We start from the raw sequence: 27,224 nt of genomic DNA, 5'->3' as shown, positions 1-27,224 counted from the left end.
CCACTCGTGCTTTTCCAATCTGATTATTGTCCATTCACCCCCACTCTCTGTTTCCTATCCGCCAACCAGTTTATAATCCACGTGAGTATATTGCCCTCGATTCCATGGCTCGCAATTTTTCAAAGTAGACGTTCATGCGGAACATTGTCAAACGCCTTCTGAAAATCTAGATATATGATGTCGACCGGATCATATTTGTCTATCTGCCCATTTACTCCTTTGAAGAAGTGCAGTAAGTTTGTCAAGCAAGATCTTCCTTTGCTGAAGCCATGCTGGCTGGTCCTCATCAGTTTGTGTCCGTCAAGGTGATTGATGATGCGGTCCTTTATCAGTGCCTCTACCATCTTTCCCGGTACCGAAGTCAGACTCGCTGGTCTGTAGTTTCCCGGATCTCCCTTCAAACCTTTCTTGAAGATCAGAGTAACAGCCACTTTCCAGTCTTCCAGAATTTTTCCTGACATGATCAACAGATTGGCTATTAGTTGGAGCAGTTCAGCTATAACCCCTTTCAGTTCCTTGATTACCCTCAGGTGGATGCCATCCGGTCCCGGGGATTTATTGTTTTTAAGCCTATCAGTCTGTCTGCATCTCTCTTCTAGACTGACCATTGTCCCTGTCAGTTTCCTGTCGGCTTCCAGTATATTGGATATATCCTCTTCGGTAAATAAGACGCAAAAATGTGTTCAGTTTGTCCTGCTTTAGTACTCCCTTTATTCCCTGGTCATCTAATGGCCCCACCGCTTCAGTCCTGACCTGGCTCCCTTGGATTATTTCCTGTTTCGAGTTTTGAAGAACTCTCTTTGTGGGCAGCAGTTTTCAAGTGATGAAGATGTCAAGGAAGCTGTGACATCCCTGAAGGTCAAACAGAATAATTCTTTACAAAGGGGTTTAAATCAATGAAGGAAAAGTGAATGACATATATGGAGCTATCAGGGAACTGTATAGAAAAATAAAAGAAAAATTTTTGTAAACTGATTTCTTTTCTACTGAGGTAGATGTTGAACACCCATCATATATAATAATTTGGTTATATCACCATTCTACATAGGTTGATTTGCTTTGTTTCCTTGGCTTTTGTTTTGTTTCCACAAAAAGTTGTGTGTGGGTTTTTTTTTTGGTGACTTTCATCCAATTACTTTCCTGTATTAGTTGAATTGGCACAGATATATTAGGTTCTTCACTGCACTGGTAGGGGGGATGGGCAGTGGCAGTCCCCTATTGACCTTAAGTGTGGCTTCCTTTCTTCTCTCAATAATACATATTCCCACCCCCCACCTTGTGCAGAGGCTTTCTGCTGCCACTATCTCCAGAACAACTACTCTGTTTTGCTTCAGGACTGTGTGGCTCTCAGCTGGGTTTTTTTGTACAGCATATAAATTTGCAAACTACAGTAGACTCTCTGTTAACCGAAACTCAAGTAACCGAAACTCCTCAAGCAAACAGCAAAAAAGATCTAAGAAATACTATGATACTTTAAATAAAAATGAAAATAAAATCAATTTCTGGTGGAAATTTAAGTGTAAACTTTGCACGCCACACTTGAGTATTCCCACCCGTTGCCTACCACATATCTGGTAGTTTGTCTAGAACAGTTTATGGTATGGCATAATATAGGATATAATATTAGGCCTATTTTTAATAGTAACTGAAGCTACCAGAAATGACATTTATCCGGATCTATCAATCCCCATGGATACTGGTTCACTGAGAGTTCTTGTGAGGCTGTGTGACCTGTGAAGGAGTTTAGACTCCATGCAGATCAAGCTTACTGAGAGCCACATGATGCTGGAAGAAAACAGAACAAGAGGCATTAACAAACCAGGGGGAGATGCAGTTTAGAGGACTGGGGAAAGGATGATGATGGCAGCTGATTAGGAGGAGAAGCATTGGGATAAGATTGGGGGGAGAGAAGAGAGTACATTTTTGGAGAATCAAACTTCATTTTATTTACATATATTGCTCTGAGTTTTGAGCAGCTGGATTTACTACGCTACTGAAGAAGGACCCTTACCCCAATCACTGAGGTCTTTGGGCATCATCCACTTTTATCCAGCACTAATCCTGGCTTTCACATAGAAGTCTCTTTTGCTAGCGTGACCTCTGCTTCAAAAATAATAGTAAAATTATTGACTTAGCGACTGTTGCTGTGTGGTTTTCAGAAGCTTTTGTTTATTCTAACCTCTTTTTTTGTTTTTTTAGGACTGTAAGGACCTCTATAGCTAATCATTATGTTTTAATGTTGCGAGAAGGCTAAGGATTCAACAGATAAGCCTTTCACCCTTTATTAATGGGCTTTAGTTAAAATCAACACAAGTGGAAAGAACCAAACCACTTCCACAGAAGTCCAGCAAAAAAACAAAAATATAAGGGGAGTGGAAATGACCATAGCAAACCAGACCAGGATAATAAAGAGGGTCTTTATTAAAACTGTGGTGTATCAAACATAGAACAGAAGCTTCTTTGTAAGTAAGGGAAGATGAAAAATTAAATATGACCTTATTTTTCTTTCTCTTCCCTAGAATGGATATTGCATTCATTGTTGGATATGCTGCAAGATAAAAACTCTCCTCCTGCACTAGTTCATTTGACTTTCAAATTTCTTTATATCATCACAAAGGTAAAATGAGTTTGACTTTCTTTAGATACTAGATAATTTTAAGATTAGAGTTGGAACTTGAAGAAATCTACCTTGAGGTACTTCTTTACTGATGACCCAAACTTCATTAGTAGTAGGAGTTATGCCCATGAAGCATAATCATAAACTTGAAAATGATGTGGATGAATGTAATGGCTTTTACTTTGAATAAGTACACATCTGAAAGTTCCATTGTTTCTAATCTGGATTGTCATGGATTCTTGTAGAAACCCATGAATTCTAATGGTTTCTACGCAGGCTATGTTACTTCTCACTGAAACCATGTACATGAGGTTTTGAGACTCTAAGTCTCTTCTTCAAATGTACTTCAGTGCTCTTGGAAGAAGCCAAGTATGTCGAGGGAAAGTTTGCTAAAGCAAAAATTGACATTGCTGGAGTTTTGGTAACAGTCAAGTGATATTTGCATTAGCGTGAATTAGTAGGCATCTAGAGATCAGTTTCAAAAGGATCTATCCAGTTGTTAAGGACTTAGGCATTGAGCTGGCTACATCAAAGTTTTTAGAATTAAATTTTGGTTAAATTTTCCCTCCCAAATTTCACTAGGTGGTTGAGTTGTGATTGAGCCTGAGCATGGGGTTTAGGACAAGTGGAGAATGTCAGCTAGTTGCTTAATTTGGCAGACCAAATATATAACTTTCCTTTCTTCTCCTTTGCCCATTTTAAGTCAAGTGGTGGGAAGGGGATAACAATAGTATTCTGCAGGTTCTCTATTCCACACTGTAGACAAAGTGCACTGTCAAAACACCTATGCAACCTGCTCTCAGCTAGGAAGAGGTTGTACCCTTAATTACAGCTTGGTTGTCTGACTCCTGCACTTCATTTACTTTTAGGCAAGAGGGTGGGAGATAGCAAGGAAGTTGATGAGGGCTCCCTTTTACCTTCAAGGCTTAGTGCTAGCTGGTTAAATTACCATGGTCTTGATTAGTCAGCCAGATTTAGGATACTCAACCAATTAGATTTAAAAAAAATTTCAACTAAAAATTTAGCTCATTAGCCTCAACAGAAAATTGTTCTTAAACATAGCAGTTAATATTTACTGCTATATAGCTGTTCGAAAATAGACTTTAGTAGTTGGAAGTATTGGAGGAACTGTGAATCGGAAAGAATGACAGTAGCAACACTTAGAATCGTGAGAAGTAGCTATGGACAAGTTAGTTATGATTGCATTTGGTTTAGCTTCTCCATAGGAATGTTATTTCTAGACTTGTTCAGCTTGAGGACCAGGAAAATTATTTTAAATGTCCTGTTCAACATGGCTTAAACCAAAGAGACATGATACACAGATTCACTGTAGTACTGAGCTAGTGCAGGAGACCTTGTCAAAACTGTCATAGGGCCCTCTTTCTCTGTTGATGATTCTTTTAGTAATTGGACTTGAAATACAGGTATAATATGGACATCCAATAGAGACCTGCGGAGGAATACTATCTAGAATAGTTGCACTATGTATGCCTCCTTTCTGGCGCTGTCACACAGGACCTAGCTAGGGACCATTTTTCCACAGAGCGAAATGGATGCACATTGCTGTTCTATTCTCAGCTCATGTAAAATGTGATCACGAGGGAAAAATTGCCAAGGAGGCAAAAAACTTCAAGCCGCTCTTTCGATATATTAAGGGGAAACGACCTGCGAAGGAAGCGGTGGGGCCGTTGGATGACCATGGAATAAAGGGAGTGCTAAAGGAGGACAAAGCCATTGCCGACAAACTGAACATGTTTTTTGCATCTGTATTTACAGAAGAGGATATATGCAACTTACCGGAGGCTGACAGGCTATACATAGGAAACAAAGACGGGAAATTGACTGGGTTGACGGTCAGTCTAGAAGAGGTATACAAGCAGATTGATAGGCTCAAGAGGGATAAATCCCCGGGACCGGATGGCATCCATCCGATGGTAATTAAGGAACTGAAAGGGGTTATAGCTGAACTGCTTCAACTAATAGCCAATCTGTTGCTCAAATTGGGCAGGATTCTGGAAGACTAGAAAGTGGCAAATGTTACGCCGATCTTCAAGAAAGGTTCGAGGGGAGATCGGGAAACTACAGGCCGGTGAGTCTGACCTCGGTACCGGGAAAGATGGTAGAGGCACTGATAAAGGATTGCATCGTTGACCACCTTGATGGACACAATCTGATGAGAATCAGCCAGCACGGCTTCAGCAAAGGAAGATCTTGCTTGACGAACTTTCTGCACTTTTTCGAGGGAGTTAACAGGCAGATAGACAAAGGTGACTGGGTCGACATTGTATATCTGGATTTTCAGAAGGCGTTTGACAAGGTCCCGCATGAACGACTACTTCAAAAAATTGCGAGCCATGGGATTGAGGGTGAAATACACCCGTGGATCAAAAACTGGTTGGCAGATAGAAAGCAAAGAGTGGGGGTAAATGGACAATACTCGGACTGGAAAAGCGTCACCAGTGGAGTGCCGCAGGGTTTGGTGCTTGGGCCTGTGCTCTTCAACATATTTATAAACGACCTGAAAATTGGAACGACAAGCGAGGTGATTAAATTTGCAGATGATACAAAGTTATTCAGAGTAGAAAGATGCAGGAGGACTGTGAAGACCTGCAACAGGACATAAACATGATCGAAAATGGGTTGAAAGGGGATAGATTCCGTACAAACGTAAGGAAGTTCTTTTTCACTCAGAGAGTGGTGGAAAACTGGAACGCGGAGGCTGTCGTAGGGGAAAACACCATCCAGGGATTCAAGACAAAGTTATACAGGTTCCTGTGGAACTAGAATGTACGCAGGTAGGGCTGGTCTCAGTTAGGGCACTGGTCTTTGACCTGGGGGCCACCGCGGGAGCGGACTGCTGGACACGATGAACTACTGATCTGACCCAGCAGCGGCAGTTCTTATGTTCTTTTATTATTGTGAATTTTAAAATTTTTCTTAAAGTTGTTTTTTTAAACCAATTTGTTTTCTGTTATTTTCCACAGTCCACTCAGATCATATTTAGGCTAAGGGTACCTAGCCAGGTAACCTTTTCAAAACAGAGTTGTTTGATTTCATTGTGATTATCTTTCCTTACATATCCTAGAAAAGAGATCCTAGCCACCTTCTGGGACCAGCACCTGGGTCCATGGCACCTACAGGAGCCTAGTTTCACCGAAGCCTGGAAGTGGGCATGTTTAGGGGCGGTGCCGGACTTCAGCATCACTGGACACTGGACACAATTCTAGAAGGACCCTAAGCACTGGAAATGGCCTTTCTATATTTCCGCTGCCTAAGATCCTTGCTAAATGCCGATAGCTGCGATTCGGTAAGCAGCGCCTGTCCATGATTGACATACGGCAGGTGCCAGTTTTCTAGATGCCTGTCACATTAGGCATCACAGAATCAGGCCCTCATTGTCCTGAGCACAAAAGATATTTCCTTATGGGGAGGAAGTATTCGGTGCAGAGAGCTGGAGAGTTGAGGCTCTGAAATTACTTTTTCTTACATTACCTTTGCTGCTTTGCTCCCGGAGATCCCCTTGGACATCGGGTGCCTACCTATCAACAAGCACTAGAAAGGACACCATCCTAACATCGGGTCCTATCCCAGGAACTAAAACACGCTCACTCCTGGGTTTGTTGGAGGGAGTATTCAGTGCAGAGAGCTGGAGAGTTGAGGCTCTGAAATTACTTTTTCTTACATTACCTTTGCTCCCAGAGATCCCCTTGGACATCGGGTACATACCTATCAATAGGCACTAGAAAGGATACCATCCTAACATCGGGTCCTATCCCAGGAGCTAAAACGCGCTCACAGGGCGTGGCCGGAGGGATGTGCCCTGAGGGGCAGTTCATGCCCCTTAAGAGCCCCTTTAGAGTTCCAAAGAGTAATGAAAAGCTTTTGGATACTATTTAAAGATAAGTCTGAATATTTGACTTTGAAGTTTATATTGCTGTTGTAATGGGGAAACGCCCCGGGTGTCAACCCCTGTGATATCAGGCCCTATAGATAAACGCTTTACGCAGGTAAATATGCCACAAGGATGGAGTGATATGAATGAGATAATCTCAGGAGGCTCTTTAAGCTCTCTAGAACGTACCCATCCACCTCCAGCTGATCTCTCGGGTGCTTTGGGGCCAGAAGTTGCCCCACAGTTAGCTTCATTGGAAAGTTCGTATGAAAACCCAAGGGAAGTTACTTTAAAAGATTTGTAGTCTTTAAATATGAGGATGGAGGTAATACTGAAAAAGGTTACAAATCAGGTTTTGGTTTTCTCCAATGAGGTGGTGGATAAGTTGGTAAATGTTGATTCTAATATTGGGAAACTAAGCGATTGCTAGGAGTGGAAAAACAGGTATCAAATTTGCAATCTTTTTCTATAAACTCTAGCAAAGATATATATTACAAATTGGAAATGATGGAAAACCAGGCAAAGGCAAAAAATTTCAGGTTGGTTAATTTTCCATCTACCCATTTGTTATCTCGTGAGATACTTCTTAAGAAGTATCTTGAGGAGATACTAGGGTGATACAATACTGTTTTCAAATTTATATTATGTTCCTCAAAAAAAGAAGCTCCCAGCTGGAGAGGGGATCGATCAATTAGCAAACATTGATTTTGATCTAATGAAGTTCTTGGAGGATTTCTTGGAGGACACGATTCCACACGTGGCACTCTCTTAATTTCCTGTCTAAATGAATTGGATAAAACTCTTATTATGAAACTTTACTTTAGAAATAGAGAGAAAAAATTCTGTGGAGATAAAGTTTTGATGTTCCCCGATGTTTCAAGAGCTACACAGCTTAGGAGGAAAGCCTTTTTCGCTTTGAAACCTAAAGCTATTGAGTTGAGAGCCACTTATTTCTTTAAGTTCCCTTGCAAATGTCTTCTACATATCCAAGATACAGATTATGTTTTCTGGGACCCATTACAGTTAGAATCTTTTCTTCAGGGTAGTAAGCTTAGTTGATTTTGTATTTTTTTTCAGATATGGGGTCATAGTATATGATACTTTGATAGTAAGGAACATAAAGGGGAGGATAGTGGCTTTTTCTCCTCCCATATTGTTTTTCTTTGATTTCCAAGATGTCTTTAGTTTGAATTTAATGAATGTTTCCTCCCAAAATTGGTGGGCTAGATGGATTTCTCTTTGTTTATGTACTTTAAACATTTTATTGTTATTTCCTCATTATTATGTTTGAATCTATGTCCTTACTTTAGGGCTAGATTCACAAACATGTCCAATCAGGCCGACAACATGCCTGATCCGGGCAGGTCTGATGGATTCTTCAAAGCCTAATATGCAGATGGGGGTGATCGGAGGAATGCCCCCATCTGCTGGCATGGATCGCTGATGTGCGATTCCGATGCATTCTCAGACCATCTGTAGATGGTCTGTGCATGTGTCCATCCGAGCCGCAACTTTTTTTTTTTATTTTTTAACTTTTTAGTCCAGTGAGCTTGCAGTCCGGGGAAGGGCAGGAGAGATTCGGGGTGGCAGGCATGAGAAAACCAGGGATGAGCAGGGCGGCAATTCGGGGCTAGCAGGCAGGAGATATTAGGGCGGCAATTTGGGACAGAGCAGGCAGGAGAGATTGGGGCAGAGCAGGGCGGCGATTCAGGGCAGAGCAGGCAGGAGAGATTCAGGGCGTGCAGCGAGCAGGGCTTCTATGGGGCTGGAGAGTCGAAAAGATGTTTTTGACTGATCCCCAGCAGTCGCTTATTGGGTTGATCGGCCAGCTCAGTCGGTTTTAAAAATTTGGTTGGTGAATTGTGTCCCTGCCTACTTTGCATGCATTCTCCTCATTTGCATGCATGAATTCGAAGCGTTTTGCAGGAGTGGTTAGTGAATAGTGCAGGAGGGAAATCTGGTCGCAAAGGGGTCGCAAACCGATCGGTTTGCTTTGTGAATCTAGCCCTTAATAAAAGCATATTGTTTTCTTCTAGATTGTCAGTATGTTTTCTACTTAGACATCTCTCTCTACTATTCTGTGTATAACCAATTACTGCAGTTAACCATTCTTTTACTTTGGTAGGTAAGGGGATATAAAATTTTACTGCGACTTTTTCCACATGAAGTAACTGATGTGCAGCCTGTCTTAGACCTGCTTGCTCTTCAGAATCCTAAGGACTGCGAGGTGAGTGCATAGAAACAGATTGTAATTAGATCAAAATTTGTTCTTTGAAATACACTTCCTCCTCCGTATTCGGTTTTGGTTATTTGCAGTTTTTCATTTGCAGGCTCCGCCCCCAAATTTACATCACAGGAAATTGGGGGAGGAATCACCCGAAACCTGCAGCTGAGGCAGAGCCTGATGAACTGACATGATCCAGCACTGTTCATAAAGGCCCCGGCCTGGCAGGAGCCCACCACGAGCGTGCATATGCCTGCAACTCAGCGGGCACGCGCCGACTCTGTATCTGGTATTTGCTGGCGCCAAGCGCGCAGTAGGATCCGGAAGTCCCCCACCAAACCACAGCTGATGCTGCCACTGCACGAACTCCCCGAAAGTGACTCCCTGTCATTTCTGTTCCCAGCCTGCAGCCAATGAGTGCGCTGTTCACTACCATCCGCTCGAGCCCTTCCAACAATGAGGGCTATGACATTCGTTATTATTTCTAACCAGTCCCCTTCCAACCTTCTCCACCTCTAAGTGGGCGCATTGAACCCACAGGCTGGTGGCAAGTTACTGCTCTCTCCCTCATGCAGTGGTAGCCCTGTGCTCTGTTCTGGAAGCGGTTCTCAGGATCCAGACCCACACTTTCCTTTACAGCCAGTGGTATTTGCCCAAGCGATGCACAGAGAAAATTGATCCTCCCAGGGTTGTACAGAGAAAATTGCTGCACAGGAACAAGTCAGGTTATTCGCGGTTTTGTGTCTTTCCTAGGTTTTTTTTTTTTTAAACAGAAAAACTACAAATAGCATATGAAAAGTTATTTGCGGTTTTTCTGTATTCACTGCCATGCTGTTCCCCTATCACCGCGAATACAGAGGGGGAAGTGTAGTAGTTTATATTTATTTCTCAATTCTTAATCAGCTTGTATAAAATATGTACAAGGTGTTCAGATATTAGAAACTTGTTAAAAAGTAAAATACTGGGCAGAGAAATGAGTGAGCTTGTTTCTGTAGATGAAATGAAGCTCTTATAAGTAGTCCCAGAATGCCCTGATGATTTCAAAATAAGTGAGATGCTGTTAGTTATCTAGACCAGTATTTCTCAACTCAGTCCTGGTGTTCCCCCTTGCCAGTCAGGTTTTCAGGATATCCACATTGAATTTGCATAAATTTGTTTTTCTTATACTGCCTCCATTATATACAAATGTCTGAAAAGACCCTGAGTAAAATTAGTAGCATTTTCATACAAGATATATTAATTAAATCTTGGACTGTGCTTGTTTTTTTTAGACATGGGAGACCAGGTATATGTTGCTGCTTTGGCTCTCTATGACCTGCCTCATACCTTTTGACTTGGCACGTTTTGATGGCAACATGGCTGGAGCAGGGTCTACTCGCATGTCTGTAATGGATCACATACTGGAAATAGCAAAAGTGAGTACTGATTTATAAATCCTATACTAATTCAAAACTGAAAATATTTAGTTTGTTTTCTATGGAGATGAAGTTTCAGCAGTTGTAAGAACAAATATTGGTATGATTGAACATGTAGATATATATTTTATGTGTTATTTTTAGATCTGTTTGGCTATTAATTTTAATTCTGTAGTATATTGACAAGAAAACTCATCAATTTAAACTGTAGTCATGTGAATTAAAGCTATTTATATTTTGTCTATTAATAGATGAAAAAATACAGGCAGATAAAGACCATATGACTTATCCAATCTGCCCAATCAAATTTACTATCCTTTCCTCTCATTTAGAGATCCTCGTATGTACTTATCCCAAGCTTGCTTGAATTTAATCAGTCTTTGTTTCCATCACCTCCACTGACTGTTCCATATATTCACCCCCTTTTCCATGTAAAAGTATTTCTTTGGGTTACTCCTGAGCCTGTCCTCTTTTACTTTCATCCTATATCCCTTCAATCCAGAGCTTCCTTTCAGTTGAAAGAGACTCACTTCCCATGTACATGTATTTATGCCATGGAGGTATTTAAGTCTATTGTATCGCCCCTCTCCCATTATTGTTCCAAAGTATACATATTGAGATCTTTGCCCCTATACACTTTGTGATGAAGACCACTGACAATTTTGGTAGCTGCCCTCTGAACCAATTACATCTTGTTTATATCTTTTTGAATGTATGATCTCCAGAATTGTACTCTAAATGAGGTCTCACCAGAGACTTATATAGAGTCATGATCACCTTTTTCTGGCTGGTGATTCCTCTTCTTATGCACTCGAGCATCTTTTCTAGCTTTTGTCACCACCTTTTCTACCCTTTTCGCTACCTTAAAATCATCACATATGATTGCCCCCAAGTCCTGCTTCTCTTTCATGCAGAGAAGTACTTCACCCACTAAACTGAACTACTCTTAGGTTTTTATAGCCCAAATGCATGATCTTGCATTTTTTTAGCATGAAATCTTAGCTGCTAAATTCTGAACCATTATTCAAGCTTTGCTAGGTCCTTCCTTGTGGTGTTCACATTCAATTGAGCTGTACGTGTCTTACTGAAAACTGCAATTCTTGCAGTGTTAATGGTGACCAGACTGCTTCTGCATAATGACTAGATTCTCTATAACTTGAGTGGTCTTGATCAATAGTCATCTATCTGCATGCCTGATTCCATCCTGCTTAATGTGAGAAAGCATTTTTTTTCTCACCTGCAATGATGATGGGATAGATAAGATGCAGTCCTTTTTACCGCCATTAGAGCTTTTTTGGAACTCTGGGACTGAGAGGACTGCTGTGTATTGGAAGGCCCATGGCTGCTTAGAATTATACACTTATTTCTGAGCTCTGGGAGAGCTGTTCTTTTCTGGCAACTTCAGGAGATTGTGCCACTCGTGCACTAGATAAATCCTGCTGTCTACATGAATCATTTGTTAATGTGAGAAACACTGCTTTGTCCTGTTGCTGAGTTTCTTTGAGCAATATATTTTATAGGTAATCTTATTTTCTTTCCATATTCCTAGACATACCTGCTGGTCAGTGATAAAGCTCAAGATGGTGCTCCTGTACTTGTTTCAAAGTAAGTTTATTGATAATTTGAGCTGATGAACAAAATTATGAAAAATGTTTGTTTTACTGGCAAATGTAAATAGCATAAGAACATGATGGAGTGATGTGATGTAGTGGCATGACTGGATGCCACTTTTGGTTTCTTGGTGCTAGAAGCAGGCTCATCTGCCCTGCCCTAGATTCAGGGGACTGCTTTGGTACATTCCACTGTTTCAAGACTCGTATACCTTTGCACTAGAAGGGAAGATTAGGTTTTTATCTTGATAATCTTCTTCAATTAGTTTGCTTACTGTCTCAGACATGTATGTATTTCTAGATGCTTGACTTTCTCCTGAAGAGTGATGAGAACTCTTTATTGCAAAAAGGCAATGGGAGACTGAAAACTACCTAGGTTTTGGTGCTGTTTGTTTGGTTCCACCTTGTTGTTTTGTTATGTTCTAATTAGTTTCTTTAATTGTTATCATTTAAGAGCAGAGCAGACTTGGCTTTGTTGGGGAGTTCCCTGTTCCCCTCCTCTCTTATTTCTTCACTTATAGTAGTTTTCAGCTGCTTTGGTATGAACTGAGGATATACAGCCCAGCCCAGTGATAGAGGAGGTGGAGCCAAAAAATGTAGATGATGCCTTCTACACTCATGATTAGAGGTGAATTAACCCACTGGTTCAAGACTCGTATGCCTTTCTACTAGAATGAAGATTATCAAGGTAAGAACCTAATCTTTCCTAAGTTTTATGGAATGTCCTCTTGTTTGAAAGGTTAAACAACCATTCCGTATTGAACTCATGATTAATCATTATTTTCTAAATTTCTGTCATATTCCTTTAAGTTATTTTTTTTTCATGCTGAATAACCCTAACCTGTTGACCATAATAAATCTGATCACTTCACTTGTCACTCCTATCTCCAGATCATTTATGAATATGTTAAGCAGCACAGGTCTTCATAGATAACAATTACTTAGCCCTACTTTTGTTTCCTGTTTAGAAAGTTTGCAGTCCATAAAAGTGTTTGACCAATCTATCCTATTTAATGTCTCAAGGAGTCTTTCATGGGGCACTGTCAGTTACCTTCTGAAAATCCAAATATACAGTATAAACTGGTTTACCCTTATACGCTTGTTTAGATTTTTTAAAAAATCTAATAAATTGGTAAGGTTAGACTTGCCTTTGTTGAAACCATACTGATTATTTTTGTTTTATCATTGGCAATTTTTTTTATTGAAACCAAACTACATAACAGTCATATAAATCTTACAAATGCTGTTCTTGTTCAGTAATAAAATACCTCATTTGTATTATCATGATAGCATTGCCTTTAACTTTCTCCAATAATTCTTTTAAAATTAATAGATTCTTCAGACTGGTATTCTTCAGTTGCTTACCATTTCATCTCACTTGTGTATCAGATCACATGTTGCAAGATCATCTTGTTTCTTTGTGGTAGTACCTTCTTTATGGAATTCTGTTCATACGGAGTTTAGATTTAAACTTTCAATTACTAAACTTAAAACACTTCTTAAAAATATTTTTTCATTCAGGCCTATTCTTCGAACTTAGTCATCGTTGACTGCCTCCCGTCCCCACCTTAACGCTAATGCCTTATCATAGTCTTTATCTTCTGTTAGCACTTCCTTCCCTCCTTTTTGTGACTTAGATTTTAATTTAGGGCTCCTTTTACAAAGCCGCGCTAGCTGTTTTAGTGCACGCACCAGATTAGCACGCGCTATAGCGTACCCTAGCCGAAAATCTAATGCCTGTTCAAAAGGCGGCAGTAGCGGCTAGCGCATGTGGCAGTTTAGCACACGCTATTCCGCAAGTTAAGGCCCTAGTGCGGTTTTGTAAAAGGAGCCCTTAATTTTAATACTTATATATTGTTTTCCCATCCTTTGTATTATTAATGTCCTGTAATCTAGGCTTCCTTATTTTTCAGGCTCATTTTCCTTATTGAATTTTATTGATTTTAAATTGTGAACCATTTAGTTGTAATGATTTGTGGTATATTCAATAAATGAGTTCAAGAAAGTATGGGGCAGGCATATGGGATCTCTTATGGATACTTATGGATACTTCAGATGGGCAGACTAGATGGGCCATTTAGCCTTTATCTGCCATCATGTTTCTATGTGAATTGTGAATTCCTTAATTTCCATTTTGCAGATCCTTATTTATTTCTTCAATCATCCTTCCTACCATCTGCCAGTATTGTTGGATTACTTCACAAATTCACCACATGCCAGAAACTCCCTGCCTGCACCTTTGTCATTTTATCACTGGTGCTGGAGTGACATACATCCTATGTAGCATTTTATAATAGTTCTCTTAGATAATAGCAGATGTTGCTGTGGTGAGATATGTTCAAACATATTTTGTTAATTTTTCCAACAAAATTATCCTCCCACAGTCAGACTCCCAAGATGTTGTATTCTCTGCCAATAGCTTCTTATAAAGTTTAGTTAACCCTCATTTAGCATCTTTCTGTTTAGCATAACTTTCCTCAGTCTAAACTGTTTCATACCAACCATTTTCCCTATTCTACTAGTGTCAATATTACGCTTTAACCGTAGATAATATAAAGATAAGTAACTTGATATGCCTATGTGCTTTGACAGCTTGTGTCTAATAACCTTGAAGAAATGAGATGTGCAAAAGTATTTTTGGCATCAAGCAGTCTGGTCCATCAACATCACTAGGGCAAATTAACTTACCGTAAAATGCAACAGTCTGGCAGTCAAGCTGAGCAGGGTGATGCAATCTCATGAGTGGTTACTCAACTTGGGTGTAGCCCAAAAGATCATCTGAGAGTGGGGCATCCCATTTTAGATCTCTTTGCCATTCATTTGAACAATAAAATTCCTCTGTACTTCTCCAGACTAAGTTTACATGGCAGACTAGCCATGGATGCCTTTCTCCTCTATTGGAGGATGTGATTTCTGTATGCATATCCTGCTATACCTCTTCTAGTGAAAGATGTACAGATAATCAAGCAGAAGAAAGGGACCCATGGTCCTCGCTGACCCCTAAAGGCAAGGCAGAAGTGATTCCATCTTATTCTGGAGTTGCCTTAGAGGGATCTGTGGAGACTGGACTGCTTTCTGACTTTCATCTCCCAAAACGAAGGATCACTTCTGCATTCCAACCTCCAGACCCTCTCACAGCTTGGACATTGAGAGGATAGTAGTTGATCTTCTCCACCTGCATGAGAGTGTCTTGCTTCCAGAAAAGATTCCAGTAAAAGGTCATGTAATTTTAAGTGGAAGAGTTTTACTATCTGGAGTGAGGGCAAATTCCTAGATCCTCTTTCCTTCTACACTGATCAGAGCCTGGTCTCAAAAGTAGGCTGTACCGAATATTCATTTTCAATTCAATTTAGTCCCAAATAGTTTTTTCGTATTCAACCAAATATAAATATGAATAATAGTGGGCTCTACTATGCTAAATCCTACTGAAATAAACTCTTGCTTACTGATTTCACATTGCTTCTTTTATTTATGTTAAAGCTCTATGCCCATTATTTGTATTTGGTATTCGACTGAATAATATTTTTCATTATTCATATTCAGCCAAATAGTAAAATATGCTGTTCAGTACACTCTTCTCAAAATCAACTCTGTTATGGTTCACCTCGGTGCAGTTTACACTTATTTCCATCCATCCAATTCAATTGAAGGGCCTTTCTCAACAGACTTTGTTTGCTGCTGTGTCTCATGTCGGTGTGTAGAGAGAAAGCCCATCTCTTTCCACCCTATAGTTGCTCACTTGTGAGAGGATTGCTGTTGCTCAAGCCCCCGGAGAGATCTCCAGTAGTATCGTGGGATCTCAGTGTCATTCTCATTCAGCTTCTTTTCAACCACTTGATTCCTACCACCTGAGATTTATTATCCTGGAAGTTTTAATTGTTGGTGGCAGTCATTTCAATTTGCAGGATCAATGAGTTTCAGGCCCTAGTAGCTGATTCACTTCACTCGTTTTCATCATACCAGAGTAGTTCTTCACATGCATCCTTAGTTTCTTCCCAATATAGTGTTGAACTTCCACTATAACTGTCAATTGTCCTACCAACAATTTCCCCAAAGGCCCATTCCAATCCCAGTGAAAGCACACTGCATACCTTGGACTGCGAGAGAAATTTGTCCTTCTACGAGGAGCAGACTAAACTCCAGACAGTCTACCCACCGTTTTTGTTTCTTTTGACCCAAACAGGATGGGGATAGCCATCAGCAAATGCACTCTAATGGCTGGCAGACTTCATTTCCTTGGCTTAAGCCAAGGTCAGGATGATCCTGGAGGCTGGTGGCTGCATCAGACGTTGCTCCATACAGGAAATTTGCAGGGCAGAAACCTGGTCGTAAGTCCACACATTCACATCTCATTACTATTTGGAACAAGATGGCTGGTTTGGTCAATTAGTCCCGCAGAATCTGTTCGAGGTCTAGAATCCAACCCCACTCCCTAGACCTTGTTTTATCCCCATTTTATTTCAGTATAGAAGTTAGGAATTCCCATATATGTGGACATAATGCCCTACTTGTCCTCAAAGAAAGCAAAATTACTTGCCTATAGAAGGTGTTTTCTGAGGACAGCAGGATTATATATTCACTCTTCCCATCTTTCTCCCCTTGAAGTGTATTCTGTTAGCTTCCTAATAAACTAGCTGGTCCCATGCAGCAACGGTGGACAAGAAAGTATGCATGGTAGGACTCCCAAAAGAATCTGGGGATTTTTGCTGCACAAGGCTCTGTTGGATGACATCATCCATATGTGTAAATATGTATTGCTGCCTCAAGAGAACACCTGCTACAGGTAAGTAACTGTATCTCAGAGTATAAAAATAGAGTTTTAGTTAGTAACATTCATAGAGAAGTAACACATAACCTACTCAGTGCTCTTTTTTTTAATGATTTTTATTACTAGAGGGCTGTCTTTGCAGCTTCAAATTCCAAGTTAGTTAAAGACACAAGAAGTACTTTATTCTTTTCATAGCTTTGTTGCAGATGATTTGTGAACTGTATAACACAACTAGGATGTTCAGATGCCTTTTCTGTTCCTGTGACCTCTAGCACCTCTGCTGTTCCTACATGGTTCTGACTGCTTGACACTGACAGCAGGAGGAGCTGTTGGCTTATCTAATGGTAATTAGTCTCTTGGCTGCCTTTGAACTTTTATTTTTATTGTAAACCACCTGCGAAGATAAAGATAGATTATAAAATGAATGCTAAATTTACAAGTGCTTTGCTTGTTAGTTATGAATTAGCACAGTAGACTAGTGTTTAAAATTTGAGAGTAATTTCATTGAATTTCTTCATCTACATTTCAGCTCTGAAGTCCTTTTTTAACATAGTGCCTTCATGGTCTCATCAAAGGACCACCAAATATGATTACACAAAGTCCTTTAATCTCTTTGCTCTTATTTAAATTGTAAACTTTCTCTGAGGGGACCCCTATGGGATGCTGAAATCCTCACAACATAGGTGATGCCATCTGACAGAGCCCAGTATGGGAACTTTGGGCTAAATTCACAAAGCAAACCGATCGTGTACCGATCGGTTTGCAACCCCCTTTGCGACCAGATTTCCCTCCTGCACTATCCACTAACCTCTCATGTGATCCAATTCAAATCCATGCATGCAAATGAGGAAAAACACATGCAAATTGGATAGCGATGCAATTCATCAACCAAAAATTTAAAACCGACTGGGCTGGCCGATCAACCCAAGAAGTGACTGCTGGAGACCAGTTGAAAACATCTTTCTGACTCTTCAGCTACATAGAAGCCTTGTTCTCTGCCCCGATCTGTCTCCTGCCTGCTCGCCCCGAATGCCGCCATGCTCTGCCCTGCACTGCGAGCCCGTGGTTTTAACCCGTGGGTTTAAAGCAGGTTAAAACCACAGGCTCACTGGGCTACAAAAGTAAACTAAAATTAAAAAAAAAAAGTCATGGCCAGCCCGTGGTTTTAAACGGACCCCCCGCGCCGATACCCTACAAATGATTCCTGCCCTGCCCGCCTCCCTCCCTGTAGCTAAGCTAGCCCAGCCGGCTATCTTGCCCGAGCCACCCTCTCCCCGCACCTTTTAAACTCGGGAGCAGAAGGGGTGGTCGGTCCCTCCTGCTCCAGGCCTCCTCCGATGGTGGCCAGGCCCACTCCCCTCCCCTCACCTTTTCAACTTGGGAGCAGGAGGGGTAGCCAGTCCCTCCTGCTCTAGGTCTCCTCCGACGTAAATGCAGCCTTAGGCCATGCCCCAGTGCATCATGTGATGCACGGGGTGGGGCCTAATGCCCTGATTAGCTGAGGCTCCTCGGGCTCCTCCCTTGGGAGGGACCTGGGATGCCTCAGCCAATCAGGGACTTCTCACCAAATCACAGTGAGACATGGTTTTACTTTCTTGTGTTCTTTTTTTCTGTGTAATGTGCTGTTTATCATTCAATAAAATAAAAAAAAAAGACTTGAGGCTCCTTTTACTAAGCTGCGGTAGCGCTTTTAGTGCGCGCTAACTCCCGTGCTACGCGGAAAAACTAACACCGGCATTAGCTAAGTGCAGCTTAGTAAAAGGAGCCCTTGGTTTCACTAGAGGCAAGTACTGTCAGACAAATTTGATTGATTTTCTTCCCCCCACCACTGGGTGACCAGAAAGTTGGATTGATGGAGAGCACTAGATATAGTATACACAGTGCTCAGATTTTATTAAAACCTTTATCCTGGTTTCATTTAGATGACTAATAAACTCAGTATGAGCCCTAAACTGACTGCATTAGTAACTGGTTAAGTAGAAGACTACAGAGGGTAGTGGTAAATCGAGCTCATTCTGAAGAAAGAGATGTTACCAGTGGTATACTGCAAGGTTTGGGGAGTGATGGGAAGAAAACATGTTTTCTTGTGTGCAAGAGCCAAAGTGTGCCCAACATGTAGGTACCCTACAGGCAGAGGCATGTGCATGTCCTCACATATACAACCTCTGCCACCATACCCACAGCAGCTGCTCCTAATCCTATGCTTTGCCATTAGATCTTCCCTTTTCTTCCCTCCTTTGATTCCATGATTTATTGAAAGATGATCTGGTGTAATCCTTTCAGTGAAACTTAATTTTGAGAACCTTCAGGTTAAATTGTTGGCAGCTGGAATGTTCCCACCCTATGTCTTGGAAAGGGTCCAGTAAATTTGCCTGTAGGAACTGAAACCTGTTTGAGTAACAGGAAAAATTAGCTACAAACTTGATTTTTTTTTCTATTGACAAGCAGGATTGAGTCAGGTACCCAAATGGATGACATCATCTGATTGCTGGGGATAGAACAGCTCTCCTAAAATTCAAAACTAAGTATAAGCTCTGAGTATATATGGTCCTTCCTGTATATGGCAGTCTCCTCAGTTTTGTTTTGATTTCCCCTCTACTGAATGGATGTGAAATAAAGCACTCTTTCTGTGTGTGCTTTGCCATCTTCTGTTATTCTATTTAACAAATTAATATAATACATGAATTTATAGCCTGCTAATTTCAACTTTTAAAAATGTATAGATTAAAATTTTTAATTGTAATTGTGCAATTAAAATTTTTAATCATGATTAATCTCACAATTAAAAGATGTTTGCCGTCTTATTTCTGCCCCTCTACCCCCGGTCTAACTTATCTTCCTCTCTCCTCCCCCTCCTCTCTATGGGTACCATCTCTCTTCCTTGTTTAATCCCCTATAAAAAAGTCACCTATACATTGTATATACAAGAGCATCTGTCCTCTCATCTCTTTCCCTGCCCTCTCTCCACCCTCCAACCCATCATCTGCCCTCTCCTTTTCTGCACTCTCTCCCCTTTTCCAGTTCCATCCAATGTCTGCCCTCTCTTCTCCTGTAGTTAAATAAACAAACAAAGGAGATCTCGCCTATTGATAGTAGTGAAGCAGGCAGCCGCAGTGGTCTGGGGCTTCCCTGGAGTGAATTGTCTGTGCTGGGTTACTTGGGGAGTGGAGAAAGGCTACAGGAGCTGGCATTGAGGTAGCCCGTGGGGCAGTGACTCTAGGAGCTACATCAACAGCATCGCATGGCCTTTTTGGTGCGTGGCCTTGAGCATCTGTGCATACTCAAGGCCAGCTAGCTCTGTCCCAACCAAACTTTCTGTTTTGGAGAAGATGGAAGCTGGCTGGCCTTTCGCATGTGCAGATACTCAAAGCTGCACACTGGGCAGGCCTTGCAATGCCAATGACCAGCTCCTAGATACACTGCCCCATGGGAGCAAGGCAAGATCAAAGGTTTCATGGAGAGGGAGGAAGGGTAGCCTACAGCTGTATTCTGGATCCAGAAACAGGCAGTTACATCAGAACTTGATGCAATTTCCTGTTTTCGGGTCCAGAAGAGCCAGGCTGCTGCTAATGCCAATATTAATTACAATTAAATAGTTTAACAGTCATTTCTCAAGCAAGTCTTTCTATATGAACCTTGAGAATGCATACTTTTTGTTGCTGGACCTTGACCCTTGACCTTACCAGTTACATTAATGAACCATTACTCAGTTCGTTGTCTTTAGAAAACTGTTAAAAGACGTAGTTGTTTTAGAAAGCATTTCTAGGCATTTGCTGAGATATGAATATCATACTTACCCATTTAATGGTATTTATTGCAGGTTGACATTTTCTGCATATTCTATTTTTATATTTGTTTTTAAATTTGTATTTTTATTGTTTGATGTCAGCTATTTTTCTTATGCATTGCTATAGCTTTACGATTTTACATTTTTTGTAGGTTAGTTAGTACTGTTTATTACCGTTAAATACTGTATTAATGTTTTATTGCAATCCACCTAGATTTTTAGCAAGAGCAAAACATAAATTATTTTAAAGAAAAATAAATATGTATTGTAGAATATAGATTTATAAATTTATAAGCTTCCTTCTTCATCCAGATCTCATGATGCTGTTCATGTTGTGAAACATGAACATCATCTGAATCTGTATACAGGATATGTTGGTCTTTGCAAGAATATCAAGTAAAAGGTGGTATCTTATTACAAATAAACAACAAAGGTAAAATACAAAACAAAAAACAACCTTTATTAATCCTTTATATTTCCCAAGCAATTCCAAATGGGGATATTCAAAACAAAGTCGCAGACTCTCCCAATGCTTAGATGCTATTGGTATCAAGGAAGAGGTGTTGAACTGGTTTCGTGGCTTCCTTACGTCCCGTACCTATCAAGTACGTTTCAATGATGATCACTCCGATACCTGGAGCAATCAATCTGGCATACCGCAAGGGTCACCGCTATCCCCATTGGCTTTTCAATATCTACATGTCCTCACTAGGTGCGCAATTAACCCAGCTGGGGATAAAATTATTCAGCTACGCAGATGACTTTATGATCATCATCCCATTTGCTAACTCTCTCTCAGAAATTACTCCCAAGGCATCAGAAGCACTAAATTTGATGGAGCAATGGATGACTGACTTCAAGCTAAAACTTAATTCAGAAAAAACGAAATTCTTCGTCACTTCGCCACATCCGCTTGACACCAAAACACCACTATGCATCAATAAACTTAGTTACCCTATTCAGACTACTATGAAGTTATTGGGTGTAACACTGGATCAATGCCTAACCATGAAAGACCAAGTAGACTCCTTAATCAGAAAGGGTTTTTTCACTCTCTGGAAACTTCGATCCATTAGAGCATGTTTTGATGTGTCAGCATTCAGAATTCTGGTACAATCCCTCGTACTGAGTTAACTTGACTACTGTAACATCGCCTATTTAGCAATTTCCCAAAAGAATATGCGACGATTACAATTAATGCAAAATGCAGCGGTCAGACTAATTTTTGGGCTGAAGAAGTTTGATCACGTGACACCTTACTACCGACAGCTGCACTGGTTACCGATGGAGGCACGCGTAAAGTTTAAGTTTGCCTGCCTCTGCTTTAAGTACTATGCGGACTAGCCCCTAAATACATAACTGACCTTTTCTCCACAGCCAACAGGCATGAGAGAAGCTCACATTCGAACTTCGTTTCCCCCCAGTTAGGCAGCATTATGGGGTAAAGATCTAGAACAATTGCTTTCGCCCACTATTTATGAGGAATTCAAGAAGCGCCTAAAAACATATCTGTTCCTGAAGTATCTAGACCAGGGGTGCCCAACAGGTCGATTGCGATCGACCGGTAGCTCGCCAAGGCAAAGTGAGTCGATCATCCAGGACTCCCTTTGCCTTGGCGATCTATCGGGCCGATCAATCTTCCTCTCCCCGACGTCAATTCTTCCGTCGGAGAGGAAGTTCGGGCCAGCCAATGGCTGGGCGGAACTTCCTCTCCGACGGCAGAATTGACGTCGGGAGAGGAAGATTGATCGGCCCGAAGCAGAGAAAGCATGGTGCGGCGGTGGCGGCTTTGGGGCCTGTTATCCATTGATGGCGTTTGGGTCCTGTTCCCCGATGGCAGCGGCAGTGGCAGTGGCATGGGGAAGGGCAGGGAGAAAGAAAGAAAGGGGCGCAGGCAGGGAGACAGAAGGAAAGAAGAGAAACAGGAAAAAAAAGAAAAGGGGCATGAAGAGAGAAAGAAAGAAAGGGCAGGGAGAGAGGAAGAAAAAGTTGGGGGAGGGAATGAGGTTTGGAGGAGAGGAAGCATACAGGCTGAAAGAAAGATTTGATGCACAGTCAGAGGAAGAAAGTGCAACCAGAGACTCATGAAATCACCAGACAAGGTAGGAAAAATGATTTTATTTTAAATTTAGTGATCAAAATGTGTCTGAATTTATATCTGCTGTCTATATTTTACAATATGGTCCCCTTTTACTAAACCACAATAGTGGTTTTTAGTGCAGGGAGCTTATGAGCATCGAGAGCAGCGCTGGGCATTCAGCGCAGCTCCCTGCGCTAAAAAATGCTATTGTGGTTTAGTAAAAAGGGAGGGGGGTGGGTATTTGACTATTTTTGTATGGTTGTTACTGAGGTGACAGTGCATAGAGTCATCTGCTTTGACCTCTTTGAAAAACCCCGGAATAGGAATGATAATTAACAATTCTATGCGTACAGTATGCGTTGTGTTTTTTTACAATTTTATTGTTGGTAGATCATTTTGACTTGGTCATTTTAAAAGTAGCTTGCGAGTCAAAAAAGTGTGGGCACCCCTGATCTAGACAGTTGACCCGTACAACTCTTTCTCTTCAATAACGGTTCTCTTGACCTATTAACCACTTTCTTTCACCTCTATTAAGTTCAATCAATTTGTACCATCTTTTAATCTTTGTAAACCGCATAGAACTTTATGGTCCTGCGGTATATAAACTGTTGTTATTATTTATTATTATTATTATCATAAGAGGCAGTCCATTTCAACCATCAAACATGGTGGTACACTATAAAAACTATTGAAAACTGTTTATATACAATCGATTTACCATAGCTGCTGCTGCTCTGACCAGTTTCACCCTCCAAAGGCTTCATCAGGGAGCTTTAAACTAAAATAAACAATATCAACCAGTCATCACAATCCACAAACAATTTAAACAATAATCTTTCAAGTATACCTATGCTTTTAAATGGAAGGGGTCTTTTGATGATCCACAAATGGTTACAACCTCATTAGGTGTCATACTGCATTCCTTGTACCATCTCTATTGTCTGGGGCTCCAAATGTCTTCTTTTAGGGTATCACCTAGTATACTTATAGTTGATTATATACCAAATTCTATCATTTCTCATGTTATGAAAAATCTTCATTTCAAAATACTATTGCAGAATTCTCCATTGCCATGGGACTTTAATGTCATTTCTCATGAAGTTGCTTTTTTGAGCCAGTGGAGTCTGCTTCACTTAAACATGTTACCTAGAAAGTGCTCGCTCTTGTATTTGTTACTTCAGTTAGAAGAATAAGTGAACTTAAGCCTTGGCCACTTATGAACCATGGGCTCAATATTCAGCACTATTTAGAGTGCTAGGAATGGCTCCTGGCCGTCTAAATAGCACATAGACAGCTTTCCACTGATATTCAGTGGGGGATAGCTGACTATCTCATGCTGAATATCCTGGTTTTCTGCCTGATTACTGATTGACTGATTACTGCCTATGTATCACCATATTCAACAGCTTTCCAGCTAAGTTTGGCGGCCAAAGACAACCATCTAAAAGAGTAGTATAGGTAATATATGGTCTATAATTTTTTAAATAAATAAATAAATCTTTGGCCATTGGAGCTTAGCTGGCTAGCCACTGAATAGTAGCATAGCTGGCTTATGTCTCAGTTGGCCAAAAATAGACTGGAAGTTCAATGCCAATATCGGCATGGACCGCAGGATAATCACTGGTGCTCTCTCGCAGTCTGAATATGAGCCTGCATATGATGTCTGACAATTAGGTTTGCGAACTTGCCTCTGTGTGCTTACATTAGCAGCACTGTATAAAGAATTCGGTGAGGTCTCATAACCTTGGTATATCAGTATCTCACAGCTGTGTTCGCATTGACGTGTGGCGGTAACTTGCTGAGTGGCATTGATTATTGTAGCATGTTTTTGTGTGCCATCACAAGAATGTCAGAGCTTTAAATAGAGCAGCGAATAAACATTACATTTCTTGTTAAAATTGGCAAGAGGGCATGTTAATCCAAGTTTATGGGCATAATTCCATGAAGAAAATGGCGGTGTACAAATGGATTAAATGTTTTTCTGAGGGAAGAGAAAGCGTCACGAATGAAGAAAGGTCAGGGCAGCCAGTACAGAGCAGAACTAATAAAAATATTGAAATAATTTGTTAGCTGACTGTGAGAAGCATAGCAGACCAAGAAAACATCAATAAAAAAACAGGAAAATCTTAACTGGAAATCTTGGCATGAGAAAGGTCTGTGAAAAAGGGTCCCAAAGGAGAGTCAAAATTTGTCAAGACCTTTTAGAAAGGCAAGACAATATTTTGGGCTGTGTTATCACTGGTGTTGAAACATGGGTGTACCAATACGATCCCATAACAAAGTGTCAAAGTGCACAATGAAAGTTAGTCAGTTCTCCTTGACAGAATGATTGTTCATTATGAATTTGTACCAACTGGACAAACAGTTAACCAAGTTTACTATTTGTAAGTGTGAAAGTTAGATGAAAATGACCTGAACTTTTCGAGAACTCCTCATAGCTCTTGCATCATGACAGTGCACTAGCTCATACAGCACTGTCTGTGAGGGAGTTTTTAGCCAGAAAACAAATAACTATAATGGAACACCCTTCCTACTCACCTGATCTGGCGCCCAATGAGTTTTTTTTCTTTACCCAAAGATAAAGAGCATATTGAAAGGAAGGCATTTTGATGACATTCAGGGCATCAAGGGTAATATGACAACAGCGCTGATGGGCATTCCAGAAAGAGTTCAAAAATTGCTTTGAGGGTGGACTAGGCGCTGGCGTTGGTGCATAGCTTCCCAAGGGGAGTAATTTGATGGTGACTGTAGTGATTTTCAGCAATGAGGTATGTAGCACTGTTTCTAGGATGAGTTTGTGAACTTAATTGTCAAACCTCGTATATTTAAGTTTCATCAGAACAAGGTAGTTTTTTATATTCAAGTTCTTGCCATGGTAGTCACATACTTTCATCTTAGTGAGGAAATAGTCCTCTCTACATTTTGCCCTAAAGCCTCATAAAATTTAGTTGAGCTCTGGACTGCAGACAAGTTCTTGCTTACTACCTGAAGCAAATGTAATCTGTCAGAAATTCCTCACTAAAAATGAACTTTAACAAATTGGTTATTATCTTTTATCTGTTTCTTTTAAGAATAAATTGATAGTACTCTAACTAGTCAAGTGAAATCTGATCAGAATCACCAAAGCTAACTTGGCTGTCCTTTGCTCTGCTTTGAGGGACATCATACATAAAGCAGTGATTTGATCCTTTCTTCATACCGATCAGTTACTTATTTGGTTGAACTGTGTTGATCCAACCTATCTTTATGGTATTGCAACTCTTGCTGCTTTTAATGAGTGGTCTGCTCCTATAACAATAGATAGTACATAAAGAATTGAGCAATCCTGAGCTTTAACGTCACTTGTTTGGATGGCTTGATCCTGTTTATTCACAGGAAAAAACATTAATGTTCCATAGAAAGCAGGATTGATCAGAATTAGTCCCTCCTACCTCCTCTTGAGCTATGGTACTGAGGAGACCTCATGCTCAGAACTTTACAAATTTGTGTACCTAATTAATCTTGCTAAGGAAATCATTTTTAACAAATGAGAAATTATGCTTTTCAGTTAAATGGATAATTTAATATATGAATTTTTTCTGGTAGGTTTATTACCCGCCCTGATGTTGCACAAAAGAGAATGGCAAATTTTCTGGACTGGACCCTTACAACACTATCTGCATCAAATTTTCAGACCATGGAGGGAGTCATAATAATGAGTGGAATGCTCCAGGCCCTGGTGAGAAGACTGCTTATTTTTAAAAAAATTGTTTTTCTGATGTCAGACTGGCTATTCTCAAATACTAGTAGGCTTTTAGTCAGGAAGGAGGCCTTTACTATAGGAGGAAGACTTTCTTTATGGATAGACAAATATTCAACAAGATGATGATTTTAGGGAGCTGTATCTTAGGGCCTGCTTACAGACAAAGAATATTAACTGCTCTGCTTTTAGAGAGGTTTGAATGGATTCCACCTTCATATTTAAAATACCAGCTTTTTCTTGATGTTGCTAAGGAAGGACCAGGCGCATGCAGCAATTACATGCTGCAGGCCCACAAGCCTTCCACCTGACATCAATTCTGACATCGGGCCACCCAGACAGCGATTGGCTGGCTTACGCCTTTCTGGCCCGAAACTTCCTCTCCAATGTCAGAATTGATGCTGAGGGAAGGCTTGTGGGCTGGTTGTTGTGCAGTCACTGCACGCGTCTGCTGTAAATTAATAGACAACGATAACACAGGTACCTAACTGCCTTTATATATAACAGGCTCCCAGGTCCAGCTCCAAGAGCTCACAAACTGATTTACAACTGTCCCCCAAAAAGCTGTAAAGTTGTGCAAGTATGCACATAATTTGCCTAAAATACACACATACGTTGCAGCTCCGTCTCTTCTCCCCCTAAATGGCACCTACCAGAGTGTGTATGTGCAGATTGCTTTCCATTGCATGGTTGTACAGTTTTCTCAAAGCCCCTTTCTTCATGTAAAACGGGTTTGGCACATGTCAAAAGCTTTATAATAGTTCCCCCTTAGAGTCTCTCTGTGGAAAAATAGTTTTGAACCATAGAAACCTCATCTTCTCCATCCCTTTCACTTTCTTGTCCTCTTCCCGGTCAAAATAGCATTTGAATTCTTCCTTGCCCTCCTTTTTTTTTTTTTCTTTTTTCCATCCTCTTACTTATCAAAACACTTTGTTCAATAATTTAATAATCTATGACAGGTGGTCCTGTTGCTGCGGCGGGGAAGCAGGGAGAAATCGGTGGCAGTGGGGGCAGGGAGAGAGAAAGTTGGGGGGGAAGCAAGGAGAGAGAGAGAGAGAGAGAAAAAGTTGTGGGTGGGAGGGCAGGCAGAGA

The 27,224-nt window shown here is 40.8% G+C and overlaps 1 protein-coding gene across 2 annotated transcripts in view; it reads left to right on the top strand.

Annotated features, from left to right (window-relative positions):
- TBCD (tubulin folding cofactor D) overlaps positions 1 to 27,224 on the top strand; it is a 487,835-nt gene that overhangs the window by 42,202 nt on the left and 418,409 nt on the right. For both annotated transcript variants that reach the window (XM_033961208.1, XM_033961209.1), the window contains 5 exons: positions 2,520 to 2,617; positions 8,635 to 8,736; positions 10,005 to 10,148; positions 11,698 to 11,753; positions 25,979 to 26,111. In XM_033961208.1, the coding sequence (XP_033817099.1) occupies positions 2,520 to 2,617; positions 8,635 to 8,736; positions 10,005 to 10,148; positions 11,698 to 11,753; positions 25,979 to 26,111 (533 nt within the window). The remainder of the gene's footprint in view (positions 1 to 2,519; positions 2,618 to 8,634; positions 8,737 to 10,004; positions 10,149 to 11,697; positions 11,754 to 25,978; positions 26,112 to 27,224) is intronic.

Source organism: Geotrypetes seraphini, chromosome 10, assembly GCF_902459505.1.
Source record: "Geotrypetes seraphini chromosome 10, aGeoSer1.1, whole genome shotgun sequence".
Taxonomy (NCBI): domain Eukaryota; kingdom Metazoa; phylum Chordata; class Amphibia; order Gymnophiona; family Dermophiidae; genus Geotrypetes; species Geotrypetes seraphini.
Note: the sequence above shows the minus strand (reverse complement) of the source record. Positions and strands in the feature narration are given on the sequence as shown.